At 44.7% G+C, this 20,829-nt stretch overlaps 1 protein-coding gene across 2 annotated transcripts in view; it reads left to right on the top strand.

Moving 5' to 3' along the window:
- Positions 1-20,829, top strand: part of LOC110534188 (bifunctional heparan sulfate N-deacetylase/N-sulfotransferase 1) — a 106,545-nt gene that overhangs the window by 69,068 nt on the left and 16,648 nt on the right. For both annotated transcript variants that reach the window (XM_036933298.1, XM_036933299.1), the window contains 5 exons: positions 2,678-3,669; positions 8,348-8,839; positions 18,737-18,824; positions 19,146-19,300; positions 19,513-19,698. In XM_036933298.1, the coding sequence (XP_036789193.1) occupies positions 3,115-3,669; positions 8,348-8,839; positions 18,737-18,824; positions 19,146-19,300; positions 19,513-19,698 (1,476 nt within the window). In that variant the 5' untranslated portion in view covers positions 2,678-3,114. The remainder of the gene's footprint in view (positions 1-2,677; positions 3,670-8,347; positions 8,840-18,736; positions 18,825-19,145; positions 19,301-19,512; positions 19,699-20,829) is intronic.

The following is a 20,829-nucleotide window of genomic DNA, read 5'->3' as shown; positions in this document are numbered from 1 at the left end:
CCGTTACTCTCTCGCGGGAATTCCACTAATGGTCCGAATGCAGCCAAACGTAGCTGCTGCTCATTCTGTTTGCTCGAAAATGTATAAATGGTTTTAAAAAAGTAAGGCCCACATGCATAGACACATACCAGTACTACTACTACCAGCAGTACTAAACTTGCACCTGTCGACGACACAAGTTGACCTGCTTCCACGAGCACATCCAAGGCTAGCATCAGTAATTCTACATATGCTGTTAGCCCAGCTAGCATGGATACGGACATTTGTGAATTTGATGCAGCTGAAGAGCTACTGCCCCATTTACACGGGAAAGCAACAAAGAGACGGACGTTGGACCATCGAAGAGGTGAAACTATGATGATTTGGGGTTCACTTATATTGGGAGTAGTGCCTTTCCTCAGCCCACAGTGTGTTATGTGCAGGAGTACTATCTCACAACTCAATGAAACCTTTACTCTTGCGCAGACATTTAGAAACAAATCATGCCATTTTGAAAAATAAGCCTCAAGTTTTTTGAGAGGGAATTAAGACGACTTTTGAGTAGTAAGATGTATAAAAGCAACAGATACCATTAATAAGAAGGGCTAGAATAATCTTATATGGTGAGCTACCGAGTGGCTAGGACAGGCAAATCCCATGCGATTGTGAAGGACTGCCGCGGATATAGCTGGGACAATGCTGGAGGAAAAGGCCCAAAAAACTATACAGACGATGCCTTCATCAAACAACACTGTTTCACAATGCATCAGTGACATGGCAGGAGATGTTTTGAAACAATTACTGCTTTGCATAGAAGCCTGTGAATTCTATGCGTTTACAGCTGGATGAGTCAACAGACGTGGCGGGCCTGGCACAGCTCCTGGTATATGTCTGTCACATTTATGGGGGGGTCAGTTAAGGAGGACATCCTCTTCTGCAAACCACTGGAAACCAGGACAACAGGAGAGGATATTTTTAAAGTCCTGGACATCTTTGTGACATCAAATGGACTTTGGTGGTCAAGATGTGTTGATATGTGTACTGATGGCGCAAAATCCATGACAGGGAGACATAGTGGAGTGGTAACGTGCGTGCAAGCAGTTGCTCCTAACTCCACTTCGGTACACTGCAGCATCACCGAGAGGTTTTTGCTGCAAAAGGAATACCTGACAGCTTGAAAGACGTTTTGGACACTACAGTGAAAATGGTTAACTTTGTTAAAGCAAGGCCCCTGAACTCTCGTGTATTTGCAGCTCTATGCAATGATATGGGCAGCGACCATGTAACGCTTTTACAACATACAGAAGTGCGCTGGTTATTAAGGGGCAAAGTATTGACACAATTTTTTGAATTGAAAGACGAGCTTAAAGTTCTCTTTTAATGACTATAACTTTCACTTGTCTGACCGCTTGCATGATTATGAGTTTCTCACACGACTGGCCTTTCTGGGAGATGTTTTTTCTTGCCTGAATGACTTGATTCTAGGATTACCGTGGTTCTCTGCAACTTTATTCAATGTGCGGGACAAAATTGAGGCTACGATTAAGGAGTTAAGGATTTTTTTTTGTTGTCTGCATTAACAAGGACAACAACACAGGTCTTTCCATCATTGTATGTTTTTTGTGTGCAAATGAACAATGTCAAATGTGATGTAGCGAAGCACCTGAGTGAGATGGGTGCGCAATTACTCAGGTACTTTCCCAAAACGGACGACACAAACAACTGGATTCATTATCCCTTTCATTCCCTGCCTCCAGTCCACTTACCGATATCTGAACAAGAGAGCCTCATCGAAATTGCAACAAATGGTTCTGAAATTGAATTTAATCAGATGCCACTGCCAGATTTCTGGATTGGGCTGCGCTCAGACTATCCTGCCTTGGCAAATCGCACTGTTATGACACTGATGCCCTTTGCAACCACGTACCTATGTGAGAGTGGATTCTTGGCCCTCACTACCATGAAATCTAAATACAGGCACAGACTGTGTGTGGAAAATGATTTTAAGACTCCAATACAACCCAACATTGCAACCCAACCCAATTATGTGCATCCTTTCAAGCACACCCTTCTCATTAACCTGTGGTGAGTTATTCACAATTTGATGAACAAATAAAGTTTTGTATGAAAAGTGCTAAATAAATCAAAACTATTGATTTTATTATTTGTGCCCTTGTCCTATAAGAGCTCTCTTTCACTTCCCACCAGCCGTGTTGTGACAAACTCATTCATATGTTTAATAAATGTATCGTATAGTGGGTGTGTGTGGCAGGCTTACAATGATGGCAAAAAACAACATTTGGGAGTGCGCTAACCTTAGTGCTAGAGGGGGTACAGCTGGAGGTTGATTGTTTGAAGGGGTACGGGACTATAAAAAGTTTGGGAACCACCGCTCTAGGGGATCTGATGTTAGCTTGTTGATGTCCCTGGGAGCATGTTGAACACTTTGCTTGAGCAATCAGGTAGACACGGGCACAATTCCAACACATTTTGATCAGTGTGGCCTAAGCTTAGGAGAGACTTTTAGTTTATTCAAAATGGATGTCATTAAACAACATTTAAACAAAAATAATGAATTAAAGATGCAATCAAGAAATGCAGAGTGGGCTGGAGGGTGAGCTCAGTAAAAGGTGGAGAGAACTGGAACACTGAACAGTCCTATTCTCAACTGTGTATGTTTTTTGTCTTTGCCTTCCAGGTCTCCAGGAGAATGTTTTGGGGATGAACTGCTGGAAGAGCAGCACCTTGCTGGACAACCCGTGTGACCCCAGAGAACCGTCTTTACCCCGTCGCCACCTTCGCCCCTCTGTCAGTGCTGCGGAAAGCCTAAAGACTTAGTGTGAGCAGTTGGAGCTCGGGGTGGGGGGGGGGGTGGGGGGGGTGGGGAGGGCAGGGGACCTGGGCTGGTGGATGGAGGAAAGGCACACATCCCTTCTGCCAGCGAGCCACCCACCCACCCTGATGGTGTCCCCTGCCCACTGTCGCTCCCACCACCCCTCTGCAATGGTGACATGAGAGTATGTGACGTGAAGGGGCCTATTGTATTCTGGAAGAAGATTCTCCGCCACCTCTGAAGCAACTGCTGCATTCCGATTGCTTTTACCGTCAACTCTGTGACTGATTCTGCGCAGGGTGATGTTGCTGCCGTCATGCGGTCGCCTCCGGCGGCTCTTCCGTCAATCTCACTCCCTCACTCTCCAGACCAGCCTGCTGCTCCTCTTCCTCTTCTGCATGGTCAGCGTTCTGGTCTCCGCCTACTTCCTCTACGGAGTCAAGCGGGAGCTGGAGCCTGCTGCGGGGGGCGTAGGAGGGCCAGAGGAGGGCACTGCCGACTGGGACGACCCTCGGGCTACCACGCCCTCCACCTCCTCCCGAGCTCTCCCTCCACGCACGGCCAGGCCCTCAGACGCGTCACGCACCGACCCTGTGGTGCTGGTGTTTGTGGAGAGTCTGTACTCCCAGTTGGGCCAGGACATTGTGGCAATCCTAGAGTCCGGACGTTTTCGCTACCGGACCGAGATCGCCCCGGGGAAGGGGGACATGCCCACCCTGACAGACAAGGACCGAGGCCGTTTCACGCTGGTCATCTACGAGAACGTCCTGAAGTACGTCAACCTGGACGCCTGGAACAGAGATCTGCTGGACAAGTACTGCGTGGAGTACGGAGTGGGCATCATAGGCTTCTTTAAGGTCAGTACTGTGTGGGTGGTAATGAGTGTCATAGTGACTCGAAACAAATGTACTTTTTGAATTACTCTGCCATTTTAAGGAATGCCCCTCCCCCCCTTTACGGTTCCTAAATAAGTGCATTTAACAGACTGTCGTTGTTAGAATCTTAATATCGCAAACATAATTTCTCTTATCGTTAAAGAGGACATGTCATTTTTTTCACCCCCTTATTTTTATTTTTCTTATTTCACCTTTATTTAGCCAGTTAGACCAGTTGAGAACAAGTTCTCGTTTTACAACCGCGACCAGGCCAAGATAAAGCAAAGCAGTGCGAATAAACAACAACACAGAGTTACACACAAACAAACGTACAGTCAATAACGCAATAGAAAAATAAATGTACAGTGTTTGCAAATGTTGAATATTCTGGAGGTAAGGCAATAAATAGACCATGGAGGCGAAATAATTACAATTTAGCATTAACACTGGAGTGATAGATGTGCAGATCATGATGTGCAAGTAGAGATACTGGGGTGCAAAAGAGCAGGAGGATAAGCAACAATATGGGGATGAGGTAGTTGGGTGTGCATATTGGCTGTGTACATATTGGCTGTGTACAAGTACAGTGATCGGTGAGCTGCTCTGACAGCTGATGCTTAAAGTTAGAGAGGGAGATAAAGGACTCCAGCTTCAGTGATATTTGCAATTCGTTCCAGTCACTGGCAGAAGAGAACTGGAAGGAAAGGTGACCAAAGTAAGTGTTGGCTTTGGGAATGACCAGTGAAATATACCTGCTGAAGCGCGTGCTACGGGTGAGTGCTGCTATGGTGACCAGTGAGCTGAGATAAGGCGGGGCTTTACCTAGCATCGACATATAGATGACCTGGAGTCAGTTGGTTTGGCGACAAAATATGTAGTAAGGGCCAGCCAACGAGAGCATACAGGTCGCAGTGGTGGGTAGTATATGGGGCTTTGGTGACAAAACGGATGGCACTATAATAGACTGCATCCAATTTGCTGAGTAGAGTGTTGGAGGCTATTTTGTAAATGACATCGCTGAAGTCAAGGATCGGTAGGATAGTCAGTTTTACGAGGGTATGTTTTGCAGCATGAGTGAAGGAGGCTTTATTGCGAAATAGGAAGCCGATTCTAGATTTAGTTTTAATGGCTGTGATAGAAAACTGAGGATGGATCAACAACATTGTAGTTACTCCGCAATACTAACCTAAATGACAGAGTGAAATGTGGGAAGCCTGTACAGAATACTCAAAATATTCATAAACATGTATCCTGTTTTCAATAAGGCACTAATATAAAACTGCAATAAATGTGGCAAAGAAATGAGCTTTATATCCTGAATACAAAGCGTTATGTTTGGCACATTTCCAACACAACAGATCACTGGGTACCAAACGTCATATTTTCAAGCATGGTAGAGGCTGCGTCATGTTATGGGTATGCTTATCATCGGCAAGAACTAGGGAGTTTTTTCTATGATAAAAAGAAACGGAATAGAGTTTAGCACAGGCAAAATCCTAGAGGAAAACTGCCTTCCAACAGACACTGGGAGACATATTCACCTTTCAGCAGTACAATAACCTGAAACAAAATACCAAATAGATACGGGAGTTGCTTACCAGCAAGACCTTGAATATTCCAGAGTGGCCTAGTTACAGTTCTAACTTAAATAGGCTTATATATATGGCAAGTCTTGCAAATGACAGTTGCTGATCATTGCTATACAGACTTGGCAGAGCTTTGAAGAATTTTAATAATAATGTGCAAATATTGTACAATCCAGGCGTGCAAAGCTCTTAGAGACTTACCCAGAAAGACTCAGCTGTAATTGCTGTCAAAGGTGATTCTTACATGTATTGACTCAGGGGGTTGAATACTTATGTAATCAAGATAAGTTAGTTTTCATAAATGTCTTTACAGATGTTAGATTTTTTCTTACAATTTGACATTACACATTATTTTGTGTAGATCATTGACAACAAATTACCATTAAATAAATGTTAATCCCACTTTGTAACACAACAGAATACTTTCTGAAGGCACTGTACTTCACGAAGAAACTGCTCACTATACCTCTCGATCACACGTTTTTCTGTGTCTTTTCTCAGACCGGACAAGTAGGCGTGGTCATTGTAGTTAATTACTATGTTTTCTGCAATAAACTATATAAAATATTGATCTGTTGGAAACTACAACTCCCAACTACATCACACAGTTCGGGTTTACTCTGATTTATCTGTAGAGAAACTCACAGGAAAATGAATAAATAAATGGAATTCAATTAGTTGTTTTAAAATAACCAAAGTGTTAGTTAATCGCTCAACACAATTCAAATATATGTTATTTTGAAGTACTTTTTCTTATTTCTATAATGTTTCTTAAGTAAATTGTAATATATTTTTTGTGATGGATTCTCTTGAACTGCCGTGGTTTTAGTGTTGTTCTTTTGTTTTTACGGTAACATAAACGAATAAATGCAATTTAGGTTCTTTTGAATTTTTTTTTTTTCCCCTGATACCGAAGACCTTCATAAACACAACCAAAATGAATATTTTTGCGATCGCATATATGAAATCTATTAATTTAACTGGCAGAATGTTGATGTTCAAAGGAGGCGCCATTGGCCTAGTGTTTAAGGTTAGTACTTTGTGGACTACGGAGTGGGGATCATAGGGTTGTTTAAAGTGGGAGCCAGTCACTGATTGCAGCCTGGTAAGATTGTTAAGCAATGTACACCTATCTCAAGTATCTTTAACCAGCTGTATAAAGAAGCAATGCGTCCTAAGAAGCGCTATAGAAATTATACTGATTCGCCCGGGTAGGAGCACTTGTGCTGATTGTGTCAGACCTTTTCTGTGTTCAATCTGATCCCTGGTTCATCATGCTGAAAAAAGTAATCAGATTTATCATCATGCCTCCACTCAAAATCTCCTCACCCTGACTTGACCACTGGCCCTCTTTCTGCTTCAGGCTACAATCACCATATAGACTAGAAGAGGTCCTCCTAACCACTAAGCATCCTCTCATAGTCTGGGATAGGCAGGCATTGCTGGAGGTCAGGTCAGAGAAAGTGGACACCTAGACTGGTTTGTGATGGTACATAGTCGGATGAGTAGAAAAGTGGACCGTGAGCTGCGAGACAGCAGAATTCTCCGGTCCGCCCTGAAGCCGAGGGGGAATTTAGTGGTTTGCAATAAAAATGTCTGAATGAAATGTGCGCTCGTTAATTTTAAATGACTCCCGACTGTGTAAAAGGCGGGCAGGTTCCGCCTTGAGGGTGTCGTCTAACCTGGAAGTCTACCTCTGTGTTCAGCGTGTACAGTATAATACAGTACACACACACACACACACACAGGTCTATCAACAGAGTCTCTGCCTGTGGTTGGTTGCTACCCTGCCGTTCCTCTAGTGCAGTGGTCCTGTCATGGCTCATCGACCGTAGGCCCGAAGCTTAGCTGATAATGGCCCTGCTGGAACATGGCTCAGCAAATTCACCAGGGGTGGGAGTGGGACTCACTCAGCTGCTTGGCTGCTACAGTAAATTGGCCTGCCTAATTCCCCTTGGTTGGGTCTGAAGTAAACCCCCTCCTGTTAGTACCACAACACTGGGGCTAAGTGGCCTCGCCCCGCCTTGTCCCAGAGCTGACAGACAGGGGAAGTCCAAGCACTAGAGCAGGGTTTTCACAACCTGAAAGGCCAGCTCGGGCCATTTGCTAACCAGCACCCTCACTTTTAATTACACCCAGGCAGGGATAGAGGCTGCTTTAAGCCCCTCTCGTCCTCCCATTAGTCCTTGAGCTTAATCCTATATCCATGTTGTTGCTGTGTAATTGGAATAAATCCTCCCCTCCTGAACTAGCACTAGAGTCGGTCTCCTCATAATTCACCTAGGGCTAGGCTATATTAAGAACTGCTCCCTTTTCTTGCTGTGGGAGTTTGGCCAATCAACCCCGTAGTGTCCCTGGGCTAGTAGCCATGTTGCCATGACCAGTGTTGTAAAGTACTTAAGTAAAAAAAATAATAATAATACTTTGAAGTAATACTTAAGTTGTTTTTTTATGAAGTGTCTGTACTTTACTACTTTACTCAAGTTTGACAATTTGGGTACTTTTTCCAGCACTGGCCAAGGCGCATTGAAAGCTCGGCCTAATAGGTGATAACCACCCAAGTCTCTGCATCTGACTGAGGGGCTCTTGTGTAAAGGGTGGCTACTAGCTACAGGCATATATATTGCATGGTGTTGAATTCAAATCATATTTTCCAAAGTCAGATATTGCCAGTGGCTCTTGAGAATAGAGCAGCATCTGCTAAGCCACTGAATGATGATTTGCTAGTTTGGTTTGGATGTGAGTCTGGTAGACTCGGACCGTCTATGGCTGTTGACTGTGATTGTTACCAAATGCTGTTTATCACCAATCGATACAAGCTTTATGGGGCTCCTGCTCAGAATGTAAATGAACAAATAAGGAGCAGAGGTTTCACCTGCATTTTTCTTTCGCTCCTGCACAAATGCACACAAACAGAGATTTGCGCAACCCACACATGGCCAAAGCCCGTAACTCTTTTGGTCAATGTTTTCAGCATTGGAAGAGAATTTGAGGCCACCGAGTTGTGGAAACTAACTGTAAACTGAAATGCCCGCTGTGACCTTGCTCCATCTCTCCCCTCTCTTCTCTCCCAGGCCAATGAGAACAGCCTGCTCAGTGCCCAGTTGAAGGGCTTCCCTCTCTTCCTCCATTCCAACCTGGGCCTGAGGGACTGCAGCGTCAACCCCAAGTCCCCCCTGCTCCTCATCACTAAGGCCCGGGAGGTGGAGCGAGGCCCCCTACCCGGGGACGACTGGACCGTCTTCCAGTCCAACCACTCCACCTACGAGCCTGTTCTCCTAGCCAGGACCCGGGTGCCTGACCTGGGCCCGTCCGGGGCAGGGGTGGGGGTGGGCGCCCCCCTCCATGCTTCTGTGGTCCAGGACCTGGGGCTCCACGACGGCATCCAGCGGGTGCTCTTCGGCAACAACCTCAACTTCTGGCTGCACAAGCTGGTGTTTGTGGACGCTGTGGCCTTCCTGACGGGCAAGAGGCTGTCTCTGGCTCTAGATCGCTACCTGCTGGTGGACATCGACGACATCTTCGTGGGCAAGGAGGGCACCCGCATGAAGGTTTCAGACGTCAAGGTAAGCATCCGCAGTGTATTTACATACTGGTATTTGTAAACAGGGTTTTGTTTGTGAAGTGTGTTTACTCGTGTCAGAGTGTTTCTGTGCGTGATATGACTGTATATATTTACATTTAGTTCATTAAGTAGGCTAATCACCAGAGGTGTGACCAAGTCACTTTTTGTTCGAGTCTCAAGTCACAAGGTCCGAGTCCCAAGTAGAACGGGTCAAGTCCAAGTCGTGCATTCTAAGAGCATGTCGAGTCATAAGTCAAGTTTTTAATTTTTTTTTATTAAAAACTGTACAAGAAATGACAAATCTTTCTGTTTGAGGCTACCAGACGGCCCTTTTCATTATTTTGGGGAAGGTCCCCAAGAACACTGTGGCCTCCATTATTAAATGGAAGAAGTTTGGAACCACCAAGACTCTTCCTAGAGCTGGCTGCCTGGCCAAACTGAGCGGTTGGGAGAGAAGGTCCTTGGTCAGGGAGGTGACCAAGAACCTGATGGTCACTCTGAAAGAGTTCTAGAGTTCCTCTGTGGAAATGGTAGAACCTTCCAGAAGGACAACAATCTCTGCGCCACTCCACCAATCAGGCCTTTATAGTAGAGTGACTAGATGGAAGCCACTCCTCCGTAAAAGGCACATGACCGCCCACTTTGAGTTTGTCAAAAGGCACCTAAAGGACTCTCAGAATGCGACGCGTCACGTCTGGAGGAAACCTGGCACCATCCCTACGGTGAAGCATAGTGGTGGCAGCATCATGGGGCTGGGAGACTCAGGATTGAGGCAAAGATGCACGGAGTGATCCTTGAAGAAAACGTGCTCCAGAGCGCTCAGGACCTCAGACTGGGGAAAAGGTTCACCTTCCAACAGGACAACGACTCTTAAGAACACAGCCAAGACAACGCTGGAGTGGCTTCGGGACAAGTCTCTGAATGTCCTTGAGTGGACCAGCCAGAGCCCGGACTTGAACTCGATCGAACATCTCTGGAGAGACCTGAAAAGTAGCTGTGCAGCAATGCTCCCCCTCCAACCTGACAGAGCTTGAGAGGATCTGCAGAGATGAATGGGGAGAAACCTCCCAAAAACAGGTGTGCCAAGCTTGAAGCATCATACAGAAGACTCGAGACTGTAATTGCTTCCAACGGTGCTTCAACAAAGCACTGAGTAAAGGGTCTGAATACTTATGTAAATGTCATTTCCATTTAAAAAAAAAAAAATTATATATTTTTTTATATATTTGTAAAAATGTCCAAACATGTTTTCACTTTGTCATTGGGTATTGTGTGTAGATTGATGAGGGGGAAAGAAAGATTGAATCCATTTTGGAATAAGGCTGTAAACATCAAGTGGTCTGAATACTTTGTAGCTCATTGTAGCCATAAATGGTCATGCATTTTCAAAATGGAAGATACGGAAATAGATTGCTATTACACCTGCATATTTTTTGGTTGTTGAAAGGCATTCATGTTAGCAGTCAATATCAACTAGGGATATCATGTCACCTTCTCACTTATCTGGACTCCAGAGCAAGCAGGATAATACGGGCCTCCCTGTATGCAGTGAAGGTTATGGGATCGGATGGAGAGCATGATCTGTCTTGTAGACCTTTTTCTTCTGTACAAATATCCTTATTAATTAGACCAATTTATGTTATCTGGGGCTGTGGCTGTCAGGAAATTGAATCGACCGGTGATTGTCAAGCAAATAGCTGCCGGTCTCACGGTAATTGACCGTTAATTAACATCAACAGCTGTAGCATCTCCTTTCTTCCATGCATACATAGCCTTCAAGCCACCGATGAAGACTTTTGGAACATCTACATTTTGAAAAAGTCTAAATCCAATTAATGTAGCTTACGCCATCACAGTAAATCCGTTATTTATTTTAAACCGGTCCAAAGAAACACGATATGAAGAAAATGTAGTTATTTCAGATGAACATAATGCCTTACTATGAGTGTCCTTATGGTAGGCCCTGATCTGAGCCATGGCTGTTGGCTACTAATTTAGCAGATAAGATTTGCTTAGAATTCCGTGGCATTATTTTATATTGTTTTGTAGTTTGAAGAACACAATTGAACATAGCGGAATAAAATGGAAAGGATATTTTCTCTGAACGATATCTGAGGAAGTGCGAGCGTGTGGCTATTGTCTTCAGCGGTTAACAAAGAAACAGGTCCTCCTATATGCTTTATATTGAGTTATTTATGCAACTTTAGTTGTCATACAAACGTTGGGCTATATGTTTAGATTTTTTTTATTCATGCTAAGGCTGCGTTGATGCGTCTACAATGATAATTTGAAAAAACCTTCCCTAAAAGGTATGAGCTCTGCTTTTCTTGCACAGGCTGCACACACTTCATCAGTCTCTCATTCACAATTTGACAAGCACTTGATTATGCCTCAAATTTCACTGTGGCATCTCCCATGTGAAGCCATAATGCCCCCTAAAAACATCCATGCCTTTTGCGGCCATTGTGCTCTTGGTCTGAATATAATAATTCAAATTCCATTCTCCCGGCTGCCAATCGCCTTGCCCCGAAAAACCTTTCACTCACATGGCTCTCTCAGATATCTCAATTATTATTATTATTAGCCAATCCATGTCACGTGATCCGGTCCTTCTCACAGGCATCTCAGCTCCGAAGTAGACTACAAGTGAAGACCGACACATCGGGAACGCAACTGCGCTCATCCTAATTGAATTAATTGAAGATGTTAGAACTGTCCACATTTACTTTTCGTCAGCCAACAAGATGAGTAGGCCTAACGAACAGCCAAAGAATTAGCCTTTGTCAATCTACTATCCCCCGTAGTCCAAAAGTTGACCTATTCTATTGCGAGAAAGATCAATTCCAAACATCGTCTCGGACAGTTGTGGGATGCGATCGATCCCAAATGAATACAACCACTCACGTCACATTTTTTAAAAAGCAATGGGGCTGATGCAACACATCAGAACATTTAAGCTTAAAATGTTGATAAACTATTACGCTATTTCTTCACATAGTAAGCGCAGCAATGCGCACGCGGCACTAGGCTATACGCGTGAATGTTCCAAAATGCAATCCAGTAGTGGGAAAACACCGTTCTCAAACGTGACCTCAAACTTGAAACTCATGCGCCGCCGCCTGTGTATGCCAGTTAAGCTCTACTACATTGGTTGTAAAGTGGATTCATGTGCTTCATTTTAAGAAGTTATTTGGCCACTTTAGTTGTGATACAAATCTTATCAAAACATATAGGCCTATGGGCTCGGCTACATGAGGTGTGTGACTACAATTTGAATAAGTCGCAAAGGGCCTGCACTGTTTCTTGCCTTACTGCGCACAACCTGGGCATCATTCACGAGTGAAAGGCTAGTATTGCCACCCATCGAACTATTCTTAATCGAATCTCCTCTTTACATATACTACGTAATATATTTTAGAAATGAGTTTTGATTTAAAATGGACCGGTATCAGGCACCTGTCTCAGAACATGGGCACGGGAAAAATACTTGTCATCTAATGCACTTAAATAGGGAATGGGGGATGTTTTTCTCATGGTTCATTTTCATGCCAGCCAGGTAGGCTATACTCCTGCTGTAAACATAAGCAATGTGCTTAATATTAGGAAAGTTGAGCAGTATAGACCATCTGCGGGATGTTGACCATCAGCAGCATCAGAGGTTGGAGAAGCCTAGCTACCGTGACTAAACGGTCACGTGGAATTTAACTGCGGTCGTCATGACGAGTGACTGACAGTGTGGCGGTAATACGGTCACCGTAACAGCCCTAGTTACTTCTTCATCCCATAAGTATTGAAGTTAGTGCGAGGTTACAGCCATCTTTAGGCATATAGCCAGTACCACCACCTGAGGTATAGAATGAAAACCCACCCAAACTAGGCCGATCTGAAATATGAAAATGATCAATGAAATCACCATTTGTCGCCTATTGTTGTGGCAAAGATGCGTCTGTGGCAGATTGCCAAATGGTACTTTATATAGATAATATTAATGTAGGTAGGCTACCGTTTTGTGCCAGGGAAAAATGTAGAAAGTGAAACGAGTGTTTTCTGAACACTGTGCGCCCGCCACTAATGCTAATGACTGGTCATTGGTCAACATTCAAGATGCAATTACCCCGGTACTTGGGGAAAATGCCCATTTTCTATAAACAATACTTTAATTAAATAAGTGTGAACTGTAGTCACTTATTTCCCTTCATAGTTTGTTGGCCTAAGCCTGATCATCATCCACATACCAAACTGTGCCAGCAATTGGACATTGTTCTCACGTGGGGGGGAGCTTGTTACCCCACATTACCCTAATCCACAAAGACTCTGTGCCACAAAATGAGTTACAAAAGGTTATTAAACCTGGTCAGATAACTTCAATTCATCAGTCTGAAGATTTTTTTTTTCTCCTATCAACTCGAGTTTCAAGTGATCAAATTTGTGTCTGGAGTCCACACCTCTGCCAATCACTAATCTGTTGAATATCAATCTACCCCTTTCTATTGCTGGCATACATATTCCCAGAAAGCTTTACTGTGTGATAGTGCCAAGGTTATTATAGTAAACTAAGACTAAAACTAGTCATAAAAAAACTATTTAGTAACTTTGACTCTAAAACTAAAATAAAAACCAACATGAATTATGTTAGTTTTAGTTCGTTTTTTTCTCCTAAACTGTGTGCAAAACCTTCATGGGGCTTTTATGCTTTGAGGTGTTTCAAGCCACTGAATCTGTCTGGTAAATGCTGTCAGGAAATGGTGAGGTTTGAAATGGACCTTGCTTGCTCACAAGCTAGCTAAAAGGGAAGAAATACGCTAGGTAGATGACCTAGCCAAAGGGCGAACTCCGAGTTTAAGCAATAGCAAACCGTGAACCTCCAATGGTCGGTCGATAACAGCAAAGCCCCGTAGAGGATTACTCTGAGAACTTTGTCAGATAAAGGTAACCGTTCTTGATTCTTCTGACATGTCCTTCTAAAGTGGAAGCATGGGATTGGTGTAAACATTGGCAAGAGTTCCGTTCTACCATAGCGCCTAGACTGGTGCAAGGGATATCTCTTTTAAATTCAAGTCACGTTGATATTGACTTTATCATTTAAACCTAACCTACTACCTGACCCATCACCTTATGTCTTACCGCCCCATAGTGGCAAGACGTCTCCAAAAACACACACTATACAAGCCAAATGGCTCCTAGCCTCCCACGCATCCTTTCTGTCCCGAACACTGAAACGGAAACTAAATAATATAAAAACATAAATGTTTTTTATAAAACTGAAACTAAATGAAAACGAGCAAATCGATTCTTAAAACCAACTGAAGCTAAACTGAATTCCTAATAAAAAATGTATGTAAAAAAAAACAAAAAAAACACTCAACTATAATAAGCAGTGAGTCATTCAGGTGTTGGTGACAGAGGCAGAGCTGACCTTGAAAGGAGGGACACAGACAGTGAGACAACCAGGTGACTTTGGCATGGGCTCACTCACACATGGTAGAGTTGTGCAAATGTGGCAGTGACCGAGGGGCATCAACATGTCTGTCCCCGGGGGGGGGGCGTCTTGAGGACACAGGACAGGGGGACACAGCTGACCTGACTGCCATAGTTGTCCCTCCCTCACGCTGTCACTGTGTATCCCCTTCACAGCCAGAGAAGGATCAGAATGCAAGTGAGTGGAACAGAATACATTTTATTGTATTGCCATCCAATGTCTCTTTTGAAAGTGAAAGTAGAATAAGACTGTGAGACTGGAATCCCATACAGCCTCCTCCCCAGTCGAACACTTGTTTCAAACTGAAGGTCAGGAACCGCCCTCCAGTGTTTGTCCACATCTTTTTCTCTCTCCCTCCAACCCAGAGGGCAGCCTTTGTCCATCCAGCCTTTCTTAGCCGTCCAGGCCTATTAACACCCCCTCCCTGCCACAGCAGCAGCAGCAGGGTGTGAAGCTCAGCTCAACCACTATCTTCGGCTTTGCTTTGTGATGAGTCACTGTTCAAGGGGCGTCCGCAGACTGGCCCTACAGCATGAATATTTGATACAGACGCAGCTTTGCGTCTTTTGTGTTGTTTATCTCTCCTCTCGTATTCTTCATCTGAGAGGCCCATTCCGGTGTAATGGACTGTTTTTCTGTGAAGGGGGGGGATGAGGGAATGAAACACAAACACAATCAAAGCAGTGTTGTCTTGTCTGCCACCACAGTGTTAAATATGAATCAGGCTTTGAGCTGTGGCAGAGAGGGGCTAAACCTAAAAAAAAAAAGCAAATAGACCCAGATGCAAAGTGAATGTGGACAGGGTAATGAAGTATAGAGGGATGATGAGACAGATGCTGGAGGCACAATAAACAACTCACATCAGTGTGTGTTTGTCAGAGAGGGAGGGAGAGCGCATTTGTCTGTCTGTGCCGGTGGGAAAATGTGTGGACTGAAATACTACTGCTAACTACAGTGCTTCTTGGAGCGACCGATAAAGAATGCATATGTGGTGGCCTGGGGTGGTCTAGCGATCTAAGTCACATGGAAGCTGTGACAAAAGGAAAAAGGCTCTTTCAGATCTCTCTCCTACCTTTCACCCCTTTCATATCTCTCTGTCCAGTAAACATCCAAAATAGTTAATGTACAGTGCATTCGGAAAGTATTTAGTTTTTAGTTTTTTTACGTTACAGCCTTATTCTAAAATGGATTAAATAGATTTGTTCCCTCATCAATCCACACACAATACCCCAAAATGACAAAGCAAAAACTGAAATGTCACATTTACATAAGTATTCAGACCCTTTACTCAGTACTTTGTTGAAGCACCTTTGGCGGTGATTACGACCTCGTTTTCTTAGGTACAGTATGACGCTACTTGGCACACTTTTATATTTGGGGAGTTTCTCCCATTCTTCTCTGCAGATCCTCTTAAGCTCTGTCGGGTTGGATGGGGAGCGTCGCTGCACAGCTATTTTCAGGTCTCTCCAGAGATGTTCGATCAGGTTCAAATCCGGGCTCTGGCTGGGCCACTCAAGGACATTGAGGCTTGTCCAGAAGCCACTCCTGCGTTGTCTTGGCTGTGTGCTTAGGATCGTTGTCCTGTTGGAAGGTGAACCTTCACCCCAGTCTGAGGTCCTGAGTGCTCTGAAGCAGGTTTTTATCAAGAATCTCTCTGCACTTTGCTCTGTTCATATTTCCCTCGATCCTGACTCATCTCCCAGTCCCTGCCTCTGAGAAAGATCCCCACAGTGTGATTCTGCCACCAGCATGCTTCACCGTAGGAATGGTGCCTTGTTTCCTCCAGATGTGACGCTTGGCAATCAGGCTAAGGAGTTCAATCTTGGTTTCATCAAACCAGACAATATTGTTTCTCATGGTCTGAGTCCTTTAGGTGCCATTTGGCAAACTCCAAGTGGGCTGTCATGTGCTTTTTACTGAGGAGTGGCTTCCGTCTAGCCACTCTACCATCAAGGCCTGATTGATGGAGTGCTGCAGAGATGGTTGTCCTTCTGGAATGTTCTCCCATCTCCACAGAGGAACTCTGGAGCCCTGTCAGTGACCATTGGGTTCTTGGTCACCTCCCTGCAAACATTTTGAAAAACCTGTTTTTGTCATGATGGGGTATTGGGTATTTTAACCATTTTGGAATAAGGCTGTAACAAAATGTGGATAAGGTCAAGGGTTCTGAATACTGATTTGGTGCATGTGTGTGTATGTGTAAACTCCTCTCACTGTCATCTGCGTTTATTTTCAGCAAACTTAACATGTAAATATTTGTATGAGCATAACAAGATGAAATAACTGAGACATAAACTGAACAAGTTCCACGGACATGTGACTAACAGAAATGGAATCATGTTTCCCTGTACAAAGGGGGGTCAAACTCTAAAGTAACAGCCAGTATCTGGTGTGGCCACCAGCTGCATTATGTACTGCAGTGCATTTCCTCCTCATGGACTGCACCAGATTTGCCAATTCTTGCTGTGAGATGTTACCCTACTCTTCCACCAAGGCACCTGCAAGTTCCCGGACATTTCTGGGGGGAATGGCCCTTGCTCAGTCGGATGATTCTGTGGCACACCGCCCCAGACCATGACGGATACTCCACCTCCAAAATCGATCCAGCTCCAGGGTACAGGCCTCGGTGTAACGCTGATTCCTTCGACGATAAACACGAATCCAACCATCACCCCTAGTGAGACAAAACCGCGACTCGTCAGTGAAGAGCACTTTTTGCCAGTCCTGTCTGGTCCAGCGACGGTGGGTTTGTGCCCGTAGGTGACGTTGTTGCCGGTGAGGACCTGCCTTACAACAGGCCTACAAGCCCTCAGTACACCTTCCCGCAGCCTATTGCAGACAGTCTTAGCACTGATTTAGGGATTGTGCATTCCTGGTGTAATTCGGGCAGTTGTTGCTGCCATCCTATACCTGTCCCGCAGGTGTGATGTTCGGATGTACCGATCCTGTGCAGGTGTTGTTACACATGGACTGCCACTGCGAGGAGGATCAGCTGTCTGTCCTGTCTCCCTGTAGCGCTGTTATTGCATTTGGCCACATCTGCAGTCCTTATGCCTCCTTGCAGCATGCCTAAGGCATGTTCACGCAGATGAGCAGGGACCCTGGGCATCTTTCTTTTGGTGTTTTTCAGAGTCAGTAGAAAGGCCTCTAGTGTCCTAAGTTTTCATAACTGTGACTTTAATTGCCATCCGTCTGCAAGCTGTTAGTGTCTTAACAACCTTTCCACAGGTGCATGTTCATTAATTGTTTGTTTCATTGAACAAGCATGGGAAACAGTGTTTAAACCCTTTACAATGAAGATCAACGAGATCTTCAGTTTCTTGGCAATTTCTCATAAGGAATAGCCTTCATTTCTCAGAACAAGAATAGTCTGACGAGTTTCAGAAGAAAATTCTTTGTTTCTGGCCATTTTGAGCCTGCAATCGAACCCACGGATGCTGATGCTCCAGATACTCAACTAGTTTAAAGAAGGCCAGTTTTATTGCTTCTTTAATCAGCACAGCAGTTGTCAGCTGTTCTAACATAATTGCTAAAGGGTTTTCTAATGATCAATTAGCCTTTTAAAACGATAAACTTGGATCAGCTAACACAACATGCCATTGGAGCACAGGAGTGATGGTTGCTGATAATGGCCTCTGTACGCCTATGTAGATATTCCACAAAACATCAGCCGTTTCCAGCTACAATACTCAATTACAACATTAGCAATGTCGACACTGTATTTCTGATCAATTTTATGTTATACTTTTTTCACCCACCTGTAGCACGCGCTCCAGCAGGTATATCTCTCTGGTCACACCCAAAACCAATTCTTCCTTTGGCCGCCTCTCCTTCCAGTTCTCTGCTGCCAATGACTGGAACGAACTACAAAAATCTCTGAAACTGTAAACACATCTCCCTCACTAGCTTTAAGCACCAGCTGTCAGAGCAGATTACTGCACCTATACATAACCCATCTATAATTTAGCCCAAACAACTACCCCTTTCCCTACTGTACTTATTTATTCATTTTGCTCCTTTGCACCCCATTATTTCTATCTCTACCTTGCACATTCTTCCACTGCAAATCAACCATTCCAGTGTTTTACTTACTATATTGTATTTACTTCGCCACCATGGCTTTTTTTTTTGCCTTTACCTCCCTTCTCTCACCTCATTTGCTCACATCGTATATAGACTTGTTTATACTGTATTATTGACTGTATGTTTGTTTTACTCCATGTGTAACACTGTTGTTGTACGTGTCGAACTGCTTTGCTTTATCTTGGCCAGGTCGCAGTTGTAAATGAGAACTTGTTCTCAACTTGCCTACCTGCCCGACATTTCCAATTGACCCCAAACGTTTGAACGGCAGTGTGTATAATTTATGTAATGCATGTGAATGACTCCTAACAGTTATCCATGTCCCCTTCTGTCCAGGCCCTACTGGAGACCCAGAATTACCTCCGAACCGTCGTCCCCAACTTCACCTTCAACCTGGGCTTCTCTGGGAAGTTCTTCCATACTGGTGAGTGGACAGGCAGTTACCCACTGTATGATTGTGTAGGCAAACCCAGGGCAGAGCTTATAATAGAATGTCTCACGACAGACAATCCAAGCCTCGCATGTTCCAGAGCATACCATTGATCATGATGTACATCACCAAGAAAATGTATAGATTTGAATATCAACAACAGGGGGAGAAAATGCACATTTTTATGCTTATTAATGAATCAACTTCCAAATTTCACGGCGCTAATAGCTAGGTTTTCATCACCACCACACACCTATGCCTGCGTATGTGTAGACTAGACTAAACTCCCAGTCTCCCTCTGTCTCTATGCTCCAGGTACGGATGAGGAGGACCTGGGTGATGACCTGCTCCTCTCCTATGGGAAAGAGTTCTGGTGGTTCCCCCACATGTGGAGCCACATGCAGCCCCACCTTTTCCACAACCAATCCGTGCTGGCCGAACAGATGCTGCTCAACAGGAGGTTTGCGCAGGTAGGTTGGGGTGGCCTCTGCAGTCTTTACACACACTCTATATATTCTACACACTGAGGATTTTGTTATATTGATACTGGGAGATGGGTGGCTGTTAAAAAAATGCATTTCTGTTTGAATGTTACTGTTACGGTTGATTTTTAAAAAGGTAGAAAAATAGCACGGGTGAATTAAATTATAATGTGTTGAATCAACCGGTTCTCTCCGCCCAGGAGCATGGCATCCCCACCAACATGGGCTACGCTGTGGCTCCCCACCACTCTGGGGTGTACCCCGTCCACGTCCAGTTGTACGACGCTTGGAAGAAGGTGTGGGGCATCAAGGTAACCAGCACGGAGGAGTACCCCCACCTCAAACCTGCCCGCTTCAGACGAGGCTTCTACCACAGTGGCATCAGTGTAAGGACTCGGCCCAATCACCCCCTATCCTAATTCTCTCGCTCGCTCGCTCTCTCACTCACTCACTCACACTCACTCTCACACTCACACACACTAAGTTCTATGTGTAAACTAGCTGTTCTTGAAATTATCTGTGTTGATATTTCAAAGACTTGGTTTTGTGTTCCATATAATTTAACGAGAAGTATTCAATTGAGGTTGTTTGATTCATTTAACTCTGGTTAGAGTTCGCCCAGTTATGTTTATCGATAAAAGCTCTGGCTCCTGGTAAGTGCTTGATATTGAAAGGCATGTGCCTTTCAGAGGACAAAGTTTTGTTTTCGGTGTGTCTGAATATTTTTGGTTTAGCTCGTGGTAACGGCGCTGAGGAGAGTGCAGGAAAGGGAAGACGTAGTCGTGCCGAAGTAGACGTGCCGCCACACCGTGAGGCTGGCGTGGTCTATTCACTCCCGTTCTCCATCAGTGTTTTACCCCTCCCTCCCCTTCCCAGGAAATGAAGCCCGCTGACACAGACAGTCGTGTGAATGATCATAATGGACATTGCTATGTTAAGCTCTCTCTACATGACAAATCTCACCGGCGATGACAGCCCCTGCCAAAATCAACAAAGACAACGGCTTGGCTTGTGACGTGACGAGAAACGCTGTCGTTTTCAGACAAATGTAATATCGCTGTCCATGCCAATTTATTTACGGTATCTCTACGAAGTGTTGTTTTCTTTTTTTTCTTTTTTTTTTCTTTTATTTATTTTTAAAAAATTTTACCCCTTTTTCTCCCCAATTTCGTGGTATCCAATCCAAGCTACTGTCTTGTCTCATCGCTACAACTCCCGTACGGGCTCGGGAGAGACGAAGGCTGAATGTCATGCGTCCTCCGATACACAACCCAACCAGCCGCACTGCTTCTTAACACAGTGCGCCTCCAACCCGGAAGCCAGCCGCACCAATGTGTCGGAGGCTACACCGTGCACCTGGCAACCTTGGTTGCGCGCACTGCGCCCGGCCCGCCACAGGAGTCGCTGGTGCGCGATGAGACAAGGACATCCCTACCGACCAAGCCCTCCCTAACCCGGACGACGCTAGGCCAATTGTGCGTCGCCCCACGGACCTCCCGGTCGCGGCCAGGTACGAC

This window comes from Oncorhynchus mykiss, chromosome 10 (genome assembly GCF_013265735.2).
Source record: "Oncorhynchus mykiss isolate Arlee chromosome 10, USDA_OmykA_1.1, whole genome shotgun sequence".
NCBI classification, from domain to species: Eukaryota; Metazoa; Chordata; class Actinopteri; order Salmoniformes; family Salmonidae; genus Oncorhynchus; species Oncorhynchus mykiss.
The sequence above is the reverse complement of the archived record's forward strand: the minus strand, read 5'-3'. Positions and strand labels throughout refer to the sequence as shown.